The 24,718-nt window shown below is 36.0% G+C and overlaps 1 protein-coding gene across 1 annotated transcript in view; it reads left to right on the forward strand.

Moving 5' to 3' along the window:
- Positions 1–4,085, forward strand: part of IL1RAPL2 (interleukin 1 receptor accessory protein like 2) — a 1,329,588-nt gene extending 1,325,503 nt beyond the window's left edge. The window contains exon 11 of the mRNA XM_035712073.2: positions 1,084–4,085. Within this exon, the coding sequence (XP_035567966.1) occupies positions 1,084–1,781 (698 nt within the window). The 3' untranslated portion in view covers positions 1,782–4,085. The remainder of the gene's footprint in view (positions 1–1,083) is intronic.
- Positions 4,086–24,718: the final 20,633 nt, after the last annotated feature.

Genomic DNA, 24,718 nt, shown 5'->3' on the forward strand with positions numbered 1-24,718 from the left:
CTATGTACTGGACGTGACTCCTTGAAAGCAGTCTGTAACCTTGGGCAAATTTGCAGTGACAAATGTTGCTATGCTTCTGTAAGCACTGCTTCTGCTAGAGGGCATTGTACATGAGACAAGGCCTTGTGCTCTACTTAGTAAAGGCCTCGTGCTCTGTTGCCGCACCTGTGTCCAAGTCCCCATTTGTTAACACATGTGTGTGTTTCCCTTTTTGGCGGATAAGACTTGGGGAAGCATGATTGCAAAAAGATTATTCCACGGAATAAATAAATCTAGAGTTAGTTGAGTGTTTTTCCACCATGAAAGAACTATGACATAATCACTGCACTCTCAGAATTGCTCCACAAAGTAAGGCAAAGACTTCTCAACTGATAGACTCCCACTTTACTGCTCATTCCACGCCATCCCCCACCTCTAACTTCACCCCTTTCTCTTCCCTGGAACAAAGAGCAGCTGGTTTAAATTAAACTCATGGGCACATACACACCACTTCCCTATCTCTCAGTTCAAGGGCAAAATGGAGAACCTAAGATTGCAAATAACAAGAGGTATTCTGAGAAATGAGCTATGATTCTAGAAGAGATTTTCCACTATTTCCATCACAAATATTTTTGAAGTTGTTCATATCCATATACCTCCTGATTGCTTAGTAGTTTAAAACTAGGGGGAAAACCAAAGCAAACCCATAAATACAGTGACCCTTCATTTATTAAACAGCTCCATTTCTCTTTTCATCAATCCGATCATTACTTGTTCCCTTAGAGTACTAACCTGAAAGCCTGCCTTGAGTTAAATGATTAAATAAAAAATAGCTGAAATACACGTAAACCCTGAAAAAGTTAGAGTTTTGTATTAGTCAACAGAACACTGTAAGTAATGATAAGTGGAAAGAAAAAGTATAAGTGGAGGGATTTTTTTCATTGTTCTTTTTAAGGAGATGGACTTTATGAATATGCAACACAAGAAAAAATGTGATGTAGCTTAGTGAAAGATTGGCTTTTTGCTATATTAAAGTACAAACCTAACTCTTTAAAGACTGGAAATGTCTTTGTTTTACTCTTTCTCTCTTTCTGTGATTTGTAGCATATGTTGAAGATCTCACAAGATGTGTTGAGCAAAGCAGAAGACTTATTATCGTGCTAACTCCAGACTATACTCTCAGACGAGGATGGAGTATTTTCGAATTGGAAAGCAAACTCCATAACATGCTAGTCAGTGGAGAAATCAAAGTGATTTTGATTGAGTGTACAGAATTAAAAGGAAAGATGAATTGCCTGGAAGTGGAATCACTAAAGCGCAGCATCAAACTTCTGTCCTTGATCAAGTGGAAGGGACCCAAGAGCAGCAAATTAAATTCTAAGTTTTGGAAGCAATTAGTATATGAAATGCCCATCAAGAAAAAAGAAATGCTTTCTCGGTGCCATGTTCTGGACTCTGCAGAACAAGGACTCTTTGGAGAACTCCAGCCTATACCCTCTATTGCCATGACCAGTACCCCTGCCTCTCTGGTGTCATCTCAAGCTGATCTCCCTGATTTCCACCATTCAGATTCAATGCAAATGAGACACTGTTGCAGAGGTTATAAACACAAGATGCCAACCACCACCTTGCCGGTACCTTCCTTAGGCAACCACCACACTTACTGCAACCTGCCTCTGACACTACTCAATGGACAGCTACCCCTTAATAATACCCTGAAAGATACCCAGGCATCTCATAGGAACAGTTCCCTGCTACCTTTATCATCCAAAGAGCTTAGCTTCACCAGTGACATTTGGTAGTGAAAACTCTGAAGTCCTCTGAACAGCTATGGAGCATACAGAGTTTCTGCTTTGCCAAGCATAAAGTACACATAATAACACTGAGGTGCTGAAAAATTGTTCGAAGTAGAAGGCACAGAATCCATTTTGTACTTAAAATTTTTGTTTAAATTTCTAGAATAGTGGGGAGGGAGGGAAAGAAGAACCTGCTTTTGTAGTATAGTACCTTGTTTCAATGTATAGTTTTGATTTCTTCCTGAAAATAAAAATTTAAAAACCCTCTTGTTTTAGAGTAGATTTTTATGATACCGTTTGGACTGCAAACTTAGTAGATGAGGTATCTTCCCCATATTTATAAACATTTTAATATTTACATAGTATTTGGAATAAAGAAAACTTGAAGACTTTAATTGAGTTTGAAAATTCTGAACGATGTTTAAGGGGAAGAGAGAACTTCTATAGAATAACTGAAAAATCAGGAATTATCAAGAAAGAAGTGTTGAAGCACCCCAATTAGAAGATTGTAGAAGAAGATCAGTTTAAAAAAATGTGACTAAACTGTTTGGAACTTTTTCAACATAATGGACAACTTCTCTAGACTAAATCAACAGCTCATAATGACAGCTTATAGTTGTATAGGGAAGCACATCTTCTCTAGATAAACTGGTAGGTAGGCAAACAATATGCATTTCTTAAGCAAATAAATAGTCTGCTAGTTCTTTGAAGATAATTTTAAAGAACTCTTAGGGCTTTCTAGCCTACTTCAAAAGTTTTACAAATTTGAAAAGACGTTTTAAGATACACATTTTATTGTTTGCTAATAATTCACATTTTGGATGTTTTTCCAAATGATCTCTTGTCCTGCTTTATACAAAGATGTGAGCATCTTCCTACTTTTTTTTTTACAGCATCACTGGAGTTTGAATTTAAATAAATATTGACTGCAGGTGTCAGCAATAGAAAAGACAGAAAACAACAATACCTACAGATGAAATGCAAAATGAGGGATCCCTGGGTGGCGCACAGGTTTAGCGCCTGCCTCTGGCCCTGGAGACCCGGGATCAAATCCCACTTCAGGCTCCCAGTGCATGGAGCCTGCTTCTCCCTCTGCCTATGTCTCTGCCTCTCTCTCTCTCTCTTTCTCTCTCTCTGTGTGTGTGTGTGTGACTATCATAAATAAATAAAAAAATTTAAAAAAATGAAATGCAAAATGATTCAAGTTTACTAGTGGTAGAGCACCAATTGCAGTGATTCTCATCTGAAATGTAGTTGTGAAACAGACTATTCTGTAGACATATAATATCTGCTTGGCCATGTGCGCAAAGTTCCTGCAGAAGTATCTCTATCCCTGGTGCTTCTAAGAGTCTATTTTATAGACTAAACTTCGCCACCCTCACATTATGACTGTGGCTGTACCACACCAGAAAAATCCCTTTGAATAATCTAAAATATTATTAATTTGCTGTAAGGATCGTGCCCTTATTCTAGTGTTTATTGTGGATTATTACTTTGTGTTCTTTCCACTCAATTTTGGTGTGTTCTCCACGAAGACGCCTGTGAGGACCAATTTTTAATCAAGGTTGATTCTGGCAACCTTGCAAATGGTTCATAAATCATGTTTTTGGACAAATACAAATAAGGACTGATGTACACCGTGTGTAAAAATGAAGAATTTGCCCAGCCCTTATAAATGTGAAACTCAAATGTATACAAAATATTAGATAATGTTTTCATTACTTCTTTCAACCTCTTTACATTATTGATTCCCTGTGATCCATGGGTTTTGTTTAAAGAACTTGTTTCTCCATCACTTTTCTATATCCAGCTGCTCAGAAAATGCATTGTGCACCAACCATATGTAAAAGCTTAGCTGTGATACATGTTCATATCATAGTGGGACAATTAGTTGCTGCTCCTTTGAAAAGTCCTGTTCAACACGTATAGGTGTTTCATAGATGTATTGTTTCCACGGAGAAAGGTGATTTTGCATCTGTAAAAAAATATACAGGTATTTCAAAATGGAGATTTATCAATTCCAAACTGTTTTCCAAGTGTTATAAAGTTGTATTTACTCTTCATTGTTCTTTAATGATATGTGTAATTACTAAGTTAATAACCTGCATGAAATGAGTAGTATACCTGTTTAAATGACCAATTGTACTTTTTATTATTTTGTTTTTCACAGAAGCTTAGATTAATTCAAATAGAATGTTCAGTGGTATTTTTAAACTAATAGTTCTGTATTGAGCATGCCAGTTCTGAAAATATAACATGGGTTTCTCTGCTTCCTTTATTTACAATGATTAAACGTGGGTAGCAATTTGAGTTGGCTGGCCACAATGTGTCCTTTCACTACCAGTAAGTACTCAAAAACAGAGCATTCACACTTGTGCTGGGGAACTTGACAAGAAACCTTTTCTACCATTTTCAGGAACCAATGTGTACACTATCTATAAAAATTTATTTCTAGATGGCAATTCAAAATTTGATTTTCATCTGAGATTTTTTAAAGATATAGCCCATAGGGTATAATAAGCATTTAGTCTAGAACATAATATATTCTTCCACTACTTTTCACAGTAAGAAAAACTTTCTTCTCAATTTTTCACTAAAATGAATTTGAAAATTTAGAAATATACTAGTGCAATTAGTTCCTATATGTTCATAGCAAATTTATTTAGCTCATCCATCAACAGTATACATGCTTTTAAAAATTGAGGCTATTTTAAGATAAGAAAAATTCTGAAAATGTCACAAATTTTGAGACAAATGAGAAATGCACAAAAGCAATAGATACATAGGAAGTGAAAGCTGCATTAAGAATAAACAGTGCTCAGGAGAAAGTCAACATGTACATAGTTTTAATTTGACAAAATATAAAATCTGTCAGGTTTGGTAATCTGTGAGCTCCAATCTAACTATGGAGATTCTGAAAAGTAGCTGAACGGTTCCTAAAAAGAAGGAAGAAGGTATGTCTCCTCACCCCCTCAAAGCCTTGATGAAATTAGATCCAAATCCATTTGGCTTTCAATCACTCTCATTAAAAAAAATGGGTACAAAGAAACCTGTGGGCTTATGGTAAGGCTTGACCCTAAGGTAGTATCATGTGAAAGGTTGATACTTTGAGTATTGGTAGCTAATATTGCAGGGCTTAAAAGTAGGAAACAAATTGCAGTGAGAGGAGTAACAGTTTAGTTATGAAAGAGAAGTTTATAGAGGAGTTTCAAGAGGGCATGGAAATTATTAATATCCTATGGATTACTTTTGTAGCAAGTTGAAAAATAGCAGGTGTGAGAAAGAAGCAAATTCCGGCAAAAAAAAAGGAGACTCTATGACCCACTTAGTAATTGAAGGGCTTACAAGAGTATAGAACCACTGATTTCAAGCATTTATTGCACTTTGACATTTTATTTTTAAATAAATTATTTGGTTTTCACCAAGTGTTTTCTAGAAAATTAAATGATCATGGGAAATACCCTGAAAATTGTACATATAAATCTTTATGCTCCTTGAATTAATTTCCCAAGGTGAGGTAGTGAACTGATAAAACCAGAGTGAAGTTAAGGCAGAACATAATTCCATAGTGACCAGTTAAGATTGAACACTTGCAATTGTTGTTGCTCTTTTCTGGGAGAGAATTTCATGTTGAAAATTGTCTGGCTCAAATTTCTCTATTACTCATGCATTTTTGTTCTAAGATCTCTGATAGGAGGTTACAGTGTTGAATATTAAGGCTCTCTGATGAATGTATGGGGCTAATGAACAATAGTCATTATCTTCAAACCTCTTCATATAAAATTTACCTTTTTTAGAACTGAAACCAGTCATAAGCAATTTAAGATTATTCAGGATTCTATTTAATTACTGTGAGATCAGAACTTATAAAATCACCTGCACGCATCTAAACTTGTCTTCTCAAATATTCACTGCTGTTTGATCAATCATATTTTCTCCAGATAGTACTAAAGTCAATCATGAATATTAATTGAGTGCCCACTGTATACTGTCCATTACATAAAGTATAATAGATACATTTTTAAAAACTTGAAGTCCCTGTTTTCAAATAGTGTACACATATATGCACAAAGAAAGGGGTATTTGCAAAACACATTCCAGTGTAGGGAAATTAATATTTTACATGCAGAATAGATACATGCAGACTGGATGATCCAGTCCCAAACTGAGCAAGAAATGAGTTTGGAATAGAAAGAACAGTGGTGAAGAAAGGCAATTTCCTAAGTGCAGAGAATAACACATGTGAAGATTCAGGAGAAAATAAGCAAGTCCTGTTTAGCTGATAACAATTCTATTTGGCTAGCAAGAACAGAAATCTGTGTGAAGGCATAATCAGAAATAAGCATAGGAGAGGTGCTGGAACATTCATGTTGTAGCAGATGCAGGAAAAATTAAATAGGGGGGGATCCCTGGGTGGCGCAGCGGTTTGGCGCCTGCCTTTGGCCCAGGGCGCGATCCTGGAGACCCGGGATCGAATCCCACATCGGGCCCCCAGTGCATGGAGCCTGCTTCTCCCTCTGCCTGTGTCTCTGCCTCTCTCTCTCTCTCTCTGTGACTATCATGAATAAATAAATAAAAAAAAATCTTTAAAAAAAAAATTAAATAGGGGAAGAGAAACGTGGCAGGAAGACCAGTTGGGATGCTACTGTCATAGTCCACATATGAGGTGATAAAATATGGAGAGTGGTGAACTGGATACTCTCAGAGAAGGCAAATCTGAGAAGAAAGAGGAATAGGCAGGATGTGGTGAAGTGAAAAGTTGAAAAATTTAAAAAGTCAATAAAGACTTCAAGGATCATGAAAGTTAGTTGCACCAAAGGTATTTAACTTACTTTCTTTTTAAGATTTTATTTATTTATTCATGAGAGACACATAGAGAGGCAGAGACACAGGCAGAAGGAGAAGCAGGCTCCATGCAGGGAGCCCAACCAGGGACTCGATCCCTGGTCTCCAGGATTACAACCCAGGCAGAAGGTGGCGCTAAGCCGCTAAGCCACCGGGGCTGCCCATAACTTATGTTCTTAATTGAGTATCCTGACACCGTAAAGACAAGAATAAAGACAACACAATGATAAGTGTATTTGCTACTGGAACAACTGCTGAAGTGTTTGCAGGAGAATAATGATCAGAAAAGACAAAGTACTGCTGCAAAGCTGATTTAGAAATGAATAATTACATTCACTCCACTACATATAATCTCAAATTCTCAAAGAAGGAATTGATGGAGTTTAGTTCTTTGAGTCTGATCTATCTACTGATGCTATTTAAGTTCTTCACTCCACTTTGTAGTAAAGAATTATGATCTGAAAATAAAGGCATTGAAATGGTTCAATCAGAGAGAATTCCAAAAGGCAGGGATTGAGGGTGTTTGTCACTAGAGAAACTGGACAAGGTTTACAAAGAACACAGAGGGATATGTTGCAGTGTGTTGTTGGAGTGGTGGGAGGAAGCACATGGAGTGGCCCAGGGAAGAGCAATAAAGAATGAACAACCATGTAAAGCTTGAGCCCAAAGAGCCAAATTTTTACCAAAATTTAATGTGGAATGGTTACCATCTTTAAAATTATGAGGAAAATTTTTACAATAGGACATTGTATCAGGGAGAGTTGATAGCTGTTGTTAAAGGACAACAATCTAATGCCTACAGCCTAACACAATAAAATTCACTGCCTGCTCATATCACAATCTAATGAGGATTGGAGGGACTCATGGAAGAGGCTGTGCTCCACAATCATTCAGAGATAGGCTCTTTTTGTTTCTTTGATCTCATCTAGGTCCAAAGAGTTCTCTCAATTCAGCCAGTAGATTGGTAAAAGAAGAGGGCTTGGAGGTCGGCACAAAATAGCCCATAAAATCCACTCACGTTAAAGTGTGAGGGAATATAGTCTAGATGCTCAGAAGGAAAATGAAATGGAATTTAATGAACAAATGAACAGTTTTAATTAGTAAGATGTTGAGTAATTCTTTTCCACAATGCAAGAAGATGAAATAAAAGAATAGGAAAGTCTTAGGAAGGAGAACTTTTACCATCAGAAGCAGAAAATACCAGAATACATAGAGTTTCTGAAGACCAGTGGCCACGTATAATTCCTTGCCATAGTTCAATTATCCAAGACAGTGCTGGTCACAGAGTAGGTGCTCACATCACATGTATTGGTTAACAGGACAAATGAATTTGGGAGCATCTGTGAGGCTTTAATTCCCAGATTCCTTAAAAAATATGAGAGATATTTTGTCATTTGTTTCTTTCAGCAAGCAGTTTTGTTTATTATTTTCATTTTTAAAAGAAAGATGAATTAGATTATCTCTTTATGTCCTGTCTAGGTCTAGGATTTTAGGATCCTAAGTCAATTTGTGGTTGGAGATCAAAGTTTCTTAAGCATTTTGCCAGTCAAACAAATCATTCTTCCTTAGAGCATCCAGACAATTTTAGTTCTATGAAACCACCCAATGGAGTTCATTGCTCCTAACCACATAGATTTTTTTTGTAAATATGTACTTTACATACTGACTTACTGCCAACAAAAAACACTGCCTCTCTTTTTTGCAAAGGGTACTGTTATGCCTATAATTATCATATTGGGTAGAATAATAGGGATTAGATTAATATCCTTTACTGAGCACAGGATGTGCCATAGTAGCAGTTCCACCAATGAATTCAGGATGCAGAAATACCCAAATTTCTTTCCTCTCTGACATATTTTCTATACAGCTAATACATTGTGAGTATTCCCAGCCTTCTTGACAAAGGAGATATGCAAAATAAACAGAAGAAAAATTAGAATGACATTCATTTTCATTCATTTTCATCTTGGGCAAATTACTTAACCTTCTATGCCTCTATTTTCTCACCTGTGAAATGGGTATAACAACTATATATGTTGTTATATATATCTATATATAACTATATATGTGAGTATATATATAGTATGTATATATATGCATATATGTAGTAGTTGTGAACAATATAATGTATGTAAAGTGTTTAGAAGAATGTCTGACACAAAATAAGCACTACGTAAGAGTTACTGTTATAAATATTTTTTGTAAAAATGACACTGCTGACCCACTATCTGTGGGAAATGCATTTTTTATTTTACTTTCCAAGTGGTAGAAATTGACTGTTCAGTTTCTTGCGTGACTGCCTGTAGGACCAAGGACACTCATTTTCCAGACAGCTGGCTGAAGCTAGAGGTGCATTCTGTGGCCATGGAACAGATCAGAGCTAACTGGCCCATACAAGGAACAAACCTACAGTAACTTTGACCTCATTACGAATGTGTTCAGAACTAGACAAAAAACAGGACTCTCAGAACATGGATTACTCAGATTTGCTGTCCATGTTAATCAAAGTCCCCAGATGATTGCTTGATATTCTCATTCACTTTAGCTAGGTTTACATAAGACCAAAGCATCTGGATCAGAAGTGAAAAAATGCAGATGTTTAAGCCACATGATAGGAAACATCCAGATGTCTCAAATTTGGATTTGTCATTTTGTTCTTTGTTTTAAAATAAGGAGAAGCCAAAAGAAAAAAAATCCAACATGGTTTGTCTTTTTCCTTAACCTGAGTAAAATCAAGCTGTTTTTATGTTATAGAAATTTAAAATGCCCAAAAGTTGATTAGACAATTTATTGATAATATCACTAGATTGTGTTTTACGAGCAGATTTTTAGGGACGCCTGGGTGGCTCAGTGGGTGAGCCTTCGACCTCAGGCGTGATCCTGGGGTCCCAGGACAGAGTCTCACATCGGGGTCACTGCAGGGAGCCTGCTTCTCACTATGCCTATGTCTCTGCCTCTGCATGTGTGTCTCTCATGAATAAATAAATAAATCTTTTTTTAAAAGAGCAGATTTTAAAAATTTACATTAAGAAGACATCCATCAATAGCACTTGTGAGAAGCAATTGCTTTCAGAGTAAGACAGTATTTTGGAAGATTTGATCATAATGAATTATCTGGGGAAATGTGGCTAGGAGAATTTGCTGAAGAAACTTCTCAGACATACTATTTCCTAAGATCTGAGCTCAACTGAATGAGTAAGGAGTTAAATCCAAAAGGATACATATAAAATCTTTTCTTCTGTTTATGAAATCATATTTGGTCTCTGGAAAGCAACGGAGAGAGTTGACTATCAGCATAAATAAAATAGCCATTCATGGAGTACGATTGGAAGGAAAACAAAATTAGTGAAGAATTCTCTGAAATGCCTCTAATTAATCTTCTAAAATAATTTTAAATAAGTGAAATCATGATCTTTCCAGGGTGTTACCACAGTCTGGGCCTTATGATTCCACCAAATTTCTCTATCAGGAAGCAAAGCACATTTACTAAACACTAATTCAGGTATTCCAATATTAGAACTGGATGGGGCCTTCAAGGTGATCTATTTCAATCCCTTTATTTTACTTATTGGAAAACTGAGGCCCAGAATGTAAGTGACTTGCTCAAGTGATATGAAGTACAAAAGCATACAATTATGAGGCAATTGATGGATAGATGAGGTACAAGTAAGCAGAGGCAGGAGGGACAATTCTGGCATTTGTGAAGGCACTGGGCACAGAGAATATGCTGGGAATATGCTGAAGATAAGAGAGAGAGAGAGTTGGGTGAACCCCAAGCCAAGAATCCAACATCAGTAAGCTTGACTTATGAATAATTTTGCTAATATACACATTATTTAACACAAATGACAGCCTTTTGTGATTATTCCATCTTCCACTGTGGTTAAAAATCACTGAATATAGTGTTGTTTGTGACTTGGATCAATTCATTTGACAGATAAAGATATAAAGTTTTAAGTTTTACCCCCAAAGACTCAAATAAGGCATCAAAGAACTAAGCTCAGATTTGGGGACTTGTTTTTTTTTTTAATTTTTTATTGGTGTTCAATTTACTAACATACAGAATAACCCTCAGTGCCCATCACCCATTCACTCCCACCCCCCGCCCTCCTCCCCTTCTACCACCCCTAGTTCGTTTCCCAGAGTTAGCAGTCTTTACGTTCTGTCTCCCTTTCTGATATTTCCCACACATTTCTCCTCCCTTCCCTTATATTCCCTTTCACTATTATTTATATTCCCCACATGAATGAGAACATATAATGTTTGTCCTTCTCCGACTGACTTACTTCACTCAGCATAGTACCCTCCAGTTCCATCCACGTTGAAGCAAATCGTAGGTATTTGTCATTTCTAATAGCTGAGTAATATTCCATTGTATACATAAACCACATCTACTTTATCCATTCATCTTTCGTTGCACACCGAGGCTCCTTCCACAGTTTGGCTATCGTGACCATTGCTGCTATAAACATCGGGGTGCAGGTGTCCTGGCGTTTCACTGCATCTGTATCTTTGGGGTAAATCCCCAATAGTGCAATTGCTGGGTCGTAGGGCAGGTATATTTTTAACTGTTTGAGGAACCTCCACACAGTTTTCCAGAGTGGCTGCACCAATTCACATTCCCACCAACAGTGTAAGAGGGTTCCCTTTTCTTGGTTTTGATTATCAGGTAGTGCTCAATTGCTTAAGCTCATGGCAAGCAAAACTACCTTCAGATCAAAGTGGGTCTTTCCAGGTCTCTAGTACTGTCTTTGGCAATGTGTATGGAGAAAAGAAAAATCAACTGTTCTCAAATGCTTTGAAAGGGAAGGATAAAAATATTAGGAAAATATTCAGCACACCTGGGTTTCCCCAAGTAGAAAAATCTAAGAGTAATTTTCTCAGAGTTCCCTGGACTTTTCAAGAGTATGCCTATATAATGAAGAAAAGCCTAAATCAAGACATAATGTTCAAGTCTTAAGATCAAAATCCATTTAATTGTCCACTGATTACAATTAACACATGATGACCAGGTAGATTTCAACTACCTGGAAATTAAAATGTGTGCATTAAAGAGAAATATAGAATATCAGTATAGAATTCAGAGTTCAACTGTTGCACCATACCCAACTATTTATTATTTCAATTTAAAAACAGTAATGCTGCCAGTGGAAACAGAAAACAAGTTGTCAGCATTTTTCCTTAAGCATGATGGAACCACAAAGCCATAGAGAAGGCAGTAAAATTTGTTTAAAAAGCTCAATTTTTCAAGACAAGCCAGATGATTATGGGAGATATACTATAAACTACTCATCTAATTTATTTTGCATTGATGCCAATTCACATGAAATTAGCTCTATTGGGATGAAAATTTGTGTTTTTTTTTCCGTTTTCCTTGCCTTTCTTTTTCTTGCCCTTTTCTTTTCCCTTCCTTTCCCTTCCTTCCCTCCCCTCCCTTTCCCTTTCCTTTCCTTAAATGTGAGCAAACCCAGTTCTGAGTCACAATGTAGAGGATGAGGTCATTGATCTCTCTTTTTGCTTTTCAATTTCATTTACATCCCAGAATGAATAAAAATCGCAAAGCCAAGGCTAAACTTTTTCTCTCTATTCATAGCATTTTAAACTCTATTTCTCTACTGTTGATTTCCTCTAATCTCTAAAAACATGGAATGCTCTAATTGGATGGGTCTTGAGAGATCATCTAATTTTCTTAATTTAAAGATGGGGAAACTGAGACTCAGAAAGGTTGAGTGACTTACCAAAAACCAGAGAACTTATTGGTGACACGGCCAAAACTAGAATCCAAGATTCCTGATTGATCTCTCTTTCCAGTATCCCAATCATCCTCTCAGCAATTCATGGACTGGATTCTTAAGGTATTTATCTATCCTTTGCAGGTGGAGGGCAGCCAATGTCTTTCCAATTCATACAACTTTAAATATTTTCAAACACCTGTGAAATCCTAAAATGTTTAATCAAATACACTACATATGCAAAATAACCAGAATCAATTGTGAAACTTCCACCACCACCACTACCACCACCACCACCACTTGTAAGACAGAAGATATATTAGTCTGAACTATGGAAGCCTAACTTACTATTAAATTTGGTCTTCATAGCCCAAGCAATTTGAGGACATTTTCTAGATACTGTAAGATATTATCTGGATTTTACTATTCCATTTGAAATGAGTGTTTGGATATGAGAAGCATAATAAGCATCAACTCTGGAGCCAGACCATCTGGATTCAAATTCTGTATTTGAGTTTACTGGCTATTTCACTTGGGAGAAGTTATTTAAATTCTCAGCACCCCAGTTTCCTCAGTGGTAAAATAGAGATGAGGTGGTAATGATAACAGTAGTGTCCACTTTATAGGATTGTTGAGAAGTTTAAATAAGCTTGTAAAGTTCTTGGAAGAGAACCTTGCATATAGTAAGTACCATAAAAGTTTTAGCTGTTACTTGTATTTTCTTCCCTGGTGTATAGGGAAAAATGTTGGCTCAGCAAATTAATGCCCAACTTTGAGCATTACTGAGATTATTTTAAAGGATTTTAATGATGAAATGTATGTAAGGAAGGGTGCTGTTAATGACTAGTTATATCTATTCATTGAAGCTAGATGAGCACATCCTTTCCTTGAAAATATCATCATGGTCTTTATTCCAATACTATTTTTTTCAAATATCATTATTTTTTAAATTAAAAAGTAATTCAGTCTTCTTGCTCATTCAGTAAATAGATCCTCCCACCATTCTTGAGTTAGTGAATTGTGATGTATCTCAACACTCCTTCGCCTCCCAAATAATAACAACCCTAGACATTTTTTAGAAAGAAGTTTTTTTTTAACCTGTCAAGTCACTTGGATTTTCTACTCACGAAGATCTTAACACGTTTTAAAGGACAAAACAATAAATAGGAAGTTCACCAGGTCAACAAGCCATTGTGTAGTTGTGGCTTTTAGGCAGTCACAAGTTGAAATGAGTCAATAATATGATGTAGCTACTTAGAAAGCAAATACAGTCTTAGAATAGAGCACTATACAAATAGAATGCCCAGTTCAAGGGAGGGACTCAGCACTAGTCAGACCACATCTGGTAGGCTGCCTTCATTTCTGGGCACCCACATTCTAATAGGAACTTTACCAGTCTAGAAAGATTTCAGAAGAAGATAGTCCAGATGGTAAAGTTTCTGAAATCATGCTATGGAGGGAAGATTGAAAAAACTGGAAGTGTATTTCCTGAAAGAAATAAAATTTAGCCAAAATGTCATGTGGAGACAAAATTAGACATATTCAGTGTAGCCCCAAGGGGAGAACCAGGATAATGAGTAGAGCTCATGAGGAGGCAAATTTAGGCTCAGGATCAGAAAGATCTGTCTAAGGATGCAAAATACCCACAAACAAAATGGGCTGTCTTGCAAAACAGTAAACTGTCACTGCAAAGTGTCAAAGACTGGAAAAATGCAGAAAGGATTTTTACTTTAAGTCTGGGGTTAAAATAATTGTTATCTGAGAATATTTCCAACTTGAATCTATGATTATGCTCAGATATGCTCAGATAACTGAAATACATGTCTAGCTGATTTGTCTTTGAATCCACACTGAACACTACTATCTAATCTACTATTGCCAGACTAATCTATTCCATTTTTATTTGCTGTTCCCCCTTCTCCTCCCCTCTATTCCTTTCTTTTTTCATACCACACACACAAAGACACACAGACTGACAGACACACACACACACACAATTGTTGAGCCATGTATGAAGTTCACTGTGTGTCAGCACAATACATACACTATATTCATACAGATACAAACGCACACACTTTATATATGACTCCTCTTGAATGGGGTCCAAATCTCTTTTATGACATTTTGTACCTCCCTACGACCTGAACTCCTTCTTTCTGGTGATATTATTTTTTCCTCTTTGCCAAAATATATTCTCCACTATTGAAGACATCCTAGCTATTTCAGATTTCTATTTTATCCCATGACTTTGTATGTACTGTACTTCTTCCTGAAATTTTCCCAGTCATTCCCTCCACAAAGTTAAATGGTACTGATACTTCAAGGCTGAATTCTTTTATTTTTTTTCCCAAGGCTGACTTCTAACCTATCTTTTCCTGACTCTTTCCGTGGCTATTATAGCCTACACTTTGTCTCTTGTTTCCTCTGAATTTGTAAATATATCAACATCATAGTTTCAATCTCTAATTTTATGTAGTCCACAGTTTTCCAAATGAGGAAATGATAATGCCTCCAAATAAAGTGACTTGTCTGAGCTAACCCAGCAAATTAGTAACAGACCCAGAAAGATAACAAACTTTACTCTTCTTGGGCTGGGTGTTTTAGTATGCAATATTTTTGTATCTAATCATTTCATCTTTTTAAATTATTCTGAATTCGTGGAAGATAAATACTACTCCGTATTAAAAATTTCTTTGTATTTTCAGAGGATTTACCACTTAGTTAGGCATATAGGTATCATCCAATAAATTCTTGCTGAAGTGAACAAAACAAGTACAAATATCACACCCTTATAGAGCTTAAATTTTCACAGATATCCAATAAACTAGAAAAGAAGGCCTGGTTGAAAGAATAGTTTATCTGACTTGCCCTTCTACAAAACTTCCTTACACACCACCAAACTGACTTGAACTGAACAACGCTGACCTTAACATGTAGAACAATTTTGGAAACTGGATTCCTGTGTGTGGTGTGTGTTTAATGTACTTATTAGAAGGATCATCAGTCGTAAAACTAAGTCCTAGAAGCTTATATTCTTGTCCAGTCTAACCAAATCCAAACCAAGTTGACCAAAACTAAGAACAGGATGACTGAGTTTAGGTGTTCAAAGCCACATTTGCCTAATGACTCTCTTTTTTGGATTTATACTTTTAAATGAAAATTTAAAACCCCATCTCTAGGAGTTAGAGATATTATTTTAAGTCATTGAAGGTCAGAAATTATTAGTTAACATGAAAATTAAAATCAATCAGTAGATATTAGTATCTAGTATATACTGAGCATTGTGCGTATAAAGTATAAATCATGGCCCCCACTTTGTGATGTTAAATAAAAAATAAAATGTACCTAGTGTGAAATACAAGCACTTCATCTGTAAAAACTCCCCCTCCCCATCCAGTCGCCAAACAAAACATATGCATAGGAAATAGTATTGGGGAAGGGAATAACTTAAGAGCAGAAATGAGAGCCCCAAGCTGACAAAACCTGAAAATATCCCAATTATGATGTTGTACCTCAATGGATGAAACCCTAATTCTGAGAGAGTAACCTAAGAAATTGAAGGAGCCCTTTTTCTCCCCACTCTTCACTTCCCCCACAGACCAATGCAGACTATGGAATGTAAGTCCACAAACCGCCACATCTCCACTCTTTACCTTGTGAGAAGGCCAAAAATGTTTAGCTATGTCAGTGGGTCCAATGGCCAAACCTCATATTTTTATGCATAAATAATTGGGAGTATGTGTAACGCTCTGTCCTCAGGGTTTTCAAGGACTGGAAGAGTGTAAATCATCTTAGAGTGCTGAATAAATGCAGATTGATAAAGAAATGTACACAGGTTTACACATATAAATTCTCTGATATTAATATTCTGGAACATTTTCTCCAGCAACCTACAAATAACAACTGGACCTCAAATATTTGAAAAAGATTTATAAGTCCAGCAACAGTTCCTTTGCTGTTTCTCCTTTAGGAGTTACAACTGGTGGTTTTTATGTGACTTCTAACAGCTCAGCTAGTAGTCTGCAAGTTCCAGCAGCTTAAATAAGGAGACTCAATTTCAAGGTGTGAGAGTGTAATCACAAAATCAGTTTTATAATCCAGAATATTTTAGTCTCAATTCATGAGAACTCCCCAAAGAAAGATAGCTCCCCTTGAGGAAAAAAACAACAACTTCCTTTTGGGCTAGAGACCCTTATTTTGTTCTCTGAAGAAGTCTCTTAAAACAGTTTTGTCTAGGTTTACAACCATACAATGATGGTTCATGTTCAGAATCATATTTTTAACTTTTGGCTCATGGACCATGTTGATAATATGGTAAAATTTATGGATCTTATTCCCCAGAAAAAAAAGCACACATATACAAATATATATATATTTATATAGATATATTATATTATATATATAATTTATACATATAATTTTGCACAGCACACAATGTGAGAGGCTCCCTATATTTCCAGAAGCCCATCAGTGGTCCCAAAATTAAGAATGCCTCCTCTAGAAGATAAAAATGAACATAGGAAGAAAGATGCATAGGAAGGCAAAAGGTGGGAAATATAACATTTTCAAGCAAGACAAAATTGCAAAGAATGTAAGCAATTTAGAATTATAGCTGTGATAGTCCTATCCCAGGAACAAAACAAAACAAAGAGATAATATGAGGAGTTGTCACAAAACTATGAGCTTTTTTACTTTGCAAAAATAAAAGCATAATATGCTTCAAGATATTCTTGCAGAATGTGGAAACTGTGACCCTTGGCTGCTATCATTTTTTTTCTATTTTTCTTGCCAAACAAATGTTATGAAAGAATATCTCCAGGCATTCACTCTACCCTGAGGGTTAAAAACATGTACAGGATGGAAACTGGCAGAGTGCTGAGGTTGGCGGACTCGTCCGCCTTCCTAAAACTTCTAGAGACCTTCAAGTGCTCTAGGGATGAGGGAGTTGTCTTTTTTTTTAGAGAAAATCAGGTCACTAAAAAGTGTCCAAGTCTTCAGAACAATTGAGCCATGGCAGCAGATACAAGTAGAAAAAAGTTCTTCAGTGTAGATCCCATGATCTCAGAACGCTGTATTTTACATTAAGAGCATCTACAGGAAATACTCTTGCCAGCACAAATAATCAGGAACCTTTCTCAACTGGAGAAACTGGGAACAAAACAGCAGACATTATATCTTGAGAGGAGATAGATGATTGAGGCTTTGAGACAGGATTCCCTAGGGATAAAATTCTCAAAAGGAATTCTATGGAGTTGAAATCATGCTCAGATATCACCAGATTTCTAAGGGTCTTTTCACATGCCTCCAAGAAAACCAACATTATACTGTCTTTTGTATAATTAAGTGTCTCAACATACCTTTATGTGTTCTCACAGGCCCTGTACTTTTAAGGCAGAAAGCAGAATAGATAGTTTTTGTTCTTAAGCCAGCAGAGAAAATAGAAATACAAGCATATAATTATAATTAAGTATCCTAAGTGCATTAATAGGAGTATGTACAAGATATTAGATGGAACAAAGGAAGGAGAAACTAAGTCTTCTTGAGGAAATAACACTTTGAATTAAGTCTTGAAAGAAGAGTAGAAGTTTGCTAGGTGACCAAATGGAAGAAGGACATACCAAGGAAAAAGTATAGCAAAGCCTAGAGATCAAGAGGGGAAATAATATGTGTGCCTGGAGAAGAGCAGAGTATTGATATTGGGCCATAACATGTGACAAGGTAAACAAAATTAAGTTAGTATTTCAATTAGATCCATTGATTTTCAATGGTTGTAATCTATGACATCCATAAAATTTATAATTAGGAATTAGATGAATCCAGGTGAATTTAAGAAGACTTTTAACCTGAAAATAGGGCTGACAAATGGCTAAAACTGCTTTATAAAAATAAATATCTACACTTCAATGAAGTTTTTTGCTGTATCTTCTGCCTCTAAACCCAATTCATGTTAGAGTGCAAACTGTTACTTCACTATAGAAATGCACATTTCCACAAAACCAACATGAATGGTAACTGCCTACCTCCTTTTAAAGAAGTCAGTAGAGTTCCTTGAAAAACCAATAATAGAACTTTCTTTTTACATTTTTAAAGAGTGAAATACATGTAACTTAAAATTAACTGCTTAAAATGTACAATTCGTTGTCATTTAGTATATTTAGAATTCTATGTGACCAACATCTCTATCTAGTTTCAAAACATTCTCATCATACCAAAAGAAAACACTGTACCCATTAAGCAGTCACTCCTTCTTTCTCCTCTCCCCAGTCCTTGGCAACGAGCAGATCAGGAAGCAGTCTTCTTCCAGTCTGTATGCATTTGACAATTCTGAATATTTCATAAAAAATCAAATAATTCAATATGTGATCTTTTGTGTCTAGCATATTTCACTTCATATCACATTTTTGAGATACATCAATGTTGTGTGTCAGTACTTCACTTTTTATGGCTGAATAATATTCCATTATATGGATATGCTACATTTGTTTATCCACTCATCAGTTGATTGGCATTTGGGTTTTTTCCACCTTTGGGTTATTGTGAACAGTGCTGTTATGCACATTTATGTACCGGACATTTTTGAACACCTTTTTTTCAATTCTTTTAGATATATACCTAGGAGTATATAACTTTTGAAATTGCTAGGTCATATGGTAATTCTATGAATAACTCTTTGAGGAACATCTAATCTGTTTTCTACAACGACGTTGCTTTACATTCCTACCAGCAATATATGAGAGTTCCAATTTCTTCACATCCTTACCAACATCTTATATTTTCTGTTTTTTAAAAAATACTTTCTTTTTGGGATCCCTGGGTGGCGCAGCGGTTTGGCGCCTGCCTTTGGCCCAGGGCGCGATCCTGGAGACGCAGGATCGAATCCCACGTCAGGCTCCCGGTGCATGGAGCCTGCTTCTCCCTCTGCCTGTGTCTCTGCCTCTCTCTCTCTCTCTGTGACTATCATAAATAAATAAAGTCTTTAAGAAAAAAAAATACTTTCTTTTTTAAATAATGGCCATCCTAGTGAGTATAAATAAGATATAATTTACAACAATATAAGATAAGGAGAGATGATCCATTGTAAGTCCACTTTGGCAGACTATCTCATTAAGTAGTGGAAACTTTGCTTGACCTCATGTAGAACATTGAAATCTGTATACAGCACCATCAGTTAAAACCATGATCATCAATAAGTCATAAATATCATGCTTTTTAGAAAAAGTATGTTAACCTCATTCTGGATGTATAGGTAGATAGCTAGATAGATATTGATATATATATATATAGAGAGAGAAATTGATATAAATATAGATATACATAGATATATATTCCACATATAGATAGTCAAAATAGTCAAAAAAAATCCAAATAGTCAAAAGGTGAGTTGATAAAGTGTACAACCAGATGTAGTAACACAACTAGAAAAGGAAAGAAAACCACACTCATATTTCATGATGACAAGTTAGGACATCTTTATCCTCTATGAAAAATATATTTCTTCATTAACATTAAAGCCTATAGATGCTATTTGCTCTGTCAAAATCTCATTTTTATAAAATATCTGAGCCTGTTAAACCCTGGGGCCAGCTCAGGATTTCTTTATTGTCAATTAGAGCTACAATAATTTTCCAGTGATTTCAAATCTGATCACACCCCTGAGGGAACAAAGCTGCTTGGGTGGGGTGGAGAGCAAAGAGCTTTGTATGAAAATTCTAGCATTGAGAAGTCTCTGGCAAGCCAAAGCAGCTGGATGAGCAGCATAGAGAAATTAATATGAACCTGGGACCAGATTATATGAAAATTTCTTACTTCCAGAAAACTAAGCCAGCAAACATTTGCCAAAATTAATTATCCCCACAGTTCAGCCCCACAGCCAAAAGCAGCATAAGATCCATAAGAGGGACCAAATGTTGAGCACCATTTTGTCCTTAAATACATATATTGTATAATTTGCTAATGATACCACTAATGGTCAACTAGTGAACAAATTATAAACTAAGCTTTTTTTAAATTTGTACTCAGATTCCACATAAAAGTGAAACGACATGGCATTTCTCTTTGTCTGTCTTACTTCACTTAGCATAATGCCCTCAAGGTCCATTCATGTTGCTGCAAATGGCAAGATTTCATTTCTTATGGCTGAATAACATTCCATTGTGTATATATGCCACATTTTAAAAATTTCAATAGAGTTAACATACAGTGCTGTATTAGTTTCAGGTGTGTGATATAGTGATTCAACACTTCCAAACATCACCCAGTGTTCATCATGACAAATGCACTCCTTAATCCCCGTCACTTATTTCACTCATCCCCACCATCCCCTTCCCCCTGGTATCCATCAGTTTATTCTCCATAGTTAAGACTCTGTTTCTTGGTTTCTCTCTTTCTCTCTCTCCCTCTCTCTCTCTCTTTCTCTCTCTCTCTCTGTCTGTCTCTCTTTCTTTTGCTAGTTTTTTTTCTTAAATTCCATATGGAAGTGAAATCATATAGTACTGATCTTTCTCTGACTGATTTACTTAGTATTATACTCTCTGGCTCCACCCATGTTGTTGTAGATAACAAGATTTCATTCTTTTTATGGTGAATAATACTCCAGTGTGTGTGTGAGTGTGTGTGTACCATATCTACTTTGTCCATTCATCTATTGATGGCCACTTGGGTTGCTTCCAAAATTTGGCTATTGTGAATAACAATGCAATAAACACAGGAGTGCATATATCCCTTTGAATGAGTGTTCTCAACACTTCCATATACTCTGTGCTCATCATGACAAGTGCACTGCTTAATCTGCATCATACTTAAGCCACTGTGAAGACAGTATGGAGGTTCCTCAAAAAGTTGAAAATTTATCTACCTTATGATCCAGAAATTGCACTACTGCGTATTTACCCAAAGAATACAAAAACTCTAATATATATAATATTATATATATATATATATATATATATATTTACAGAAAGCTTCTTATATTGATATAGTCCCAACAGTTTATTATTTTTTATTTTTCCTTTTATTTAAATCCCTTGCCTTGGAATATCTAGAAAATATTGCTACTGGTGATGTTGAAGACATTACGGACTGCTCTCTTCTACGATTTTTATGGTCTCATGTCTCACATTAAGGTATTTAAACCATTTTGAGTTTATTTTTCTGTATTATATATGAAAGTAGTCCAGTTTCATTCTTTTGCATGTAGCTGACCAGTTTCTCAACACCATTTATTGAAGAGACTGTCTTTTTTCCATTGTATATTCTTTCCTACTTTGTTGAAGATTAATTGATCATATAATTGAGGGTTTATTTATGGAATTTCTAGTCTGTTCTATTGATCTTTACCACAGTTTTATAATATAACATGAAGTCCACAATTGTGATACCTCCACACATAAATTTTAGGATTGTTCTAGTTCTGTAAAAAAAATGCTATAGGAATTTTGATAGAGATTGCATTAAATGCACATGTTGCTTTGTGTGGTATAGACATTTTAACAATATTTTTATTCCAATCGATGAGCATGGAATGTCTTTACATTTTTTGTGTTGCCTTCAGTTTCTTTAGTGTTTCATAGCTTTCAGAGTAGAGGTCTTCACCTATTTGATTAAGTTTATTCCTAGGTATCTTATCTTTTGTTATCCCATATTTTCCTTATCTATTTATCTATCAATGGACATTTATATTATTTCCATATCTTAGCTACTATAAATAATACTGCAATAAACATAGGGGTGCACTATATCTTCTTGAGTTAGTGTTTTCATTTTCAAATACCCAGAATTGGAATTGCTGGATAATATAGTAGTTCTCTTCTTAATATTTGGAAGAACATCCATACTGTTTTCCATAGTGGCTGCACCAATTTATATTTCCACCATCAATGCTCAAGCATTCTTTTTCCCCACACCCTTGCCAACACTTGCTAGTTCTTGTCCTTCTGACAATAGCCATTCTAACGGGTGTGAGGTGATATCTCACTGTTGTGATTTGCATTCCCCTTATAATTAGTAATTATCATCTTTTCATATACTTGTTGTTCCTCTGAGAGTCTTTTTTGGAAAGATGGCTATTCAAATATTCTGCCCAATTTTAAGAACTCATTTGGAGGTTCTAACAGAAAATGCAGCTCCTCGTATACCCTTGACGGAATAATGATCCTCCTTTAATCAAGGAAAGTCATCCTCTTTGTCCAAGTGTGCAGCTTTGGGAGAGACACACGTGGAGTGGTGAGTAAGGAAGGGGACATCTGCCTAGCCAGCTAGATCAGCCAAATCAACCCTGGAAGTCAAAGTGAGGACAGATGTTGCAGTCAGACCACCTTCACATTCTATTCTGCCCATTTTTGAATTGAGATGTGTGTGTTTTGTTTTTACTATTGAGTTGAATAAGTTCTTCATATTTTTTTGGGTATCATACATTATCAGATATATAATTTGCAAATATTTTCTCCCATTTAGCAGGTTACTTTTTTATTTTGTTGCTGGCTTGTTTCACTGTGAAGAAACTTTTTAGTTTGATGTAGTTCCATTATAGTTTTCCTTTTTTTCCCTTTGCTTTTGGTGTTAGATCCAAAAAATTATTCCCAAGATATGTTTTCTTCTAGGTTTTTTATGGTGTAAGGTCTTATATTCAAGTCTTCAAACCATTTTGAGTTAATTTTTTTGTAAGATAGTAGTCCTGTTCTTTTGTATATGGTTGTTCAGTTTTCCCAACACCATTTATTGAAAAGACTGTCTTTTTCTCATTGTATGTTTGTTACTCCTTTGTCATAAATTAATTGTATATGCATGGGTTTATTTCTGGGCTCCCTATTCTTTTTAATTTATCCATCGTGTCTGTTTTTATGACAATAGCTAAAGCTTTGTAGTGTGGTTTGAAATTTGATAGTATGGCAGTAGTGTGATTTGGTAGTGTGATACTTCCAGCTTTGTTCTCTCTCAAGATTGCTTTAGTTATACGGAGTTTTTGGTGGTTCTATACAAATCTTATGATTGTAAGGATTGTACAGAATCTGTAGATTGCTTTGGGTAGTATGGACGTTTTAATAATATTAAATCTTCTAATCCATGAGCATGAGATATCTTTCCATGTATTTGCATCTTCAGTTTCTTTCATTAATGCCTTATAGTTTTCAGTGTACAGGTCTTTCATCTTCTTGGTTAAATTTTGTCCTAAGAATTTTATTTTTTCTGATGCACAGAAAAAAACTCTAGTATTTCTTAAATATTTATCAGATATTAAGAGTAGTGTCAGACACAATCATTCGTTAGGACTAGCTTTGTCTTTATGTGACAGAAAAATCAAAATAAACAAAAATGAACAAAAAATAAATAAAGTAAACAAAAAGCTGACATTGATCTGTCTGTTGTATAAGAAAGTGCAAGTGATCCAGAGTAGCATTATACATGATACTCTCAGGAATCCACATTCCCTTTTACTTGTTGCTTTGCTCTATTATCACTTTATGGTTCAAAATAGCTGCTAGGGTTTCAGCCAATATATCCTTATTCTAGTTATCAAGAAGAAGGAGCAGAAGAAGGGCACACTCTCTGTATTTAAGAACACTTTCTGGAATTCCACTCTTTTCCACATTCCACTCTTACATTTATCACTGTATCAATTACCTATAATAACTTAGTCCAGTGTTTAGCAGCTATAAAACAACTCACAGTTCTGTAGTTCAGAAATCTGGGCATGGCTTGGTTATAAGTCTACGCTCAAGGTGTTGGTTAAGCTTGTGTTCTATGTGAAGACTTGTCTGGGGACAAATCCACTTCCAAGATTACATGTATGTTACTTGGCAGGATTTGGTTCTTTGCTGGCAGTTAGCTGAAGATTGTCCCTTGTTCCTGCCAGTTCCTTGTTCTCCAGTCTGATCCATTTGGTCAGAACTTTATGTCATGGCCACATCCAGATCAAAAGAATCCAGGAAATGAAGTCTTTATTCTAGGTGACCATGTGGCAAAATAAAATCAATCATTCTACTATTAAAGGAGTAGAGGGGGAGCTCCAGCTCCCGGGATCCCCGACCCCGCAGCCTCCAGGCCGTTGTGGTCATGTTTAAAACCCTAAATTCTGTACACTTTAAAGGGGACCCTGAGACCAGAGTCACCAAACGTGGCATTTCCCACACTTACAAGGATTGGTTTCCGATTGGAGGTGAAACCATGAAGAGGGGGATCCCTGGGTGGCTCAGCGGTTTAGCGCCTGCCTTTGGCCCAGGGCGTGATCCTGGAGTCCTGGGATCGAGTCCCGCGTCGGGCTCCCGGCGTGGAGCCTGCTTCTCCCTCCTCCTCTGCCCTTCTCTCTCTCTCTCTCTCTCTCTCTCTCTCTCATAAATAAATAAATAAATATTTAAAAAAAAAGAAACC

Source organism: Canis lupus, chromosome X (genome assembly GCF_003254725.2).
Source record: "Canis lupus dingo isolate Sandy chromosome X, ASM325472v2, whole genome shotgun sequence".
Lineage (NCBI taxonomy): Eukaryota > Metazoa > Chordata > Mammalia > Carnivora > Canidae > Canis > Canis lupus.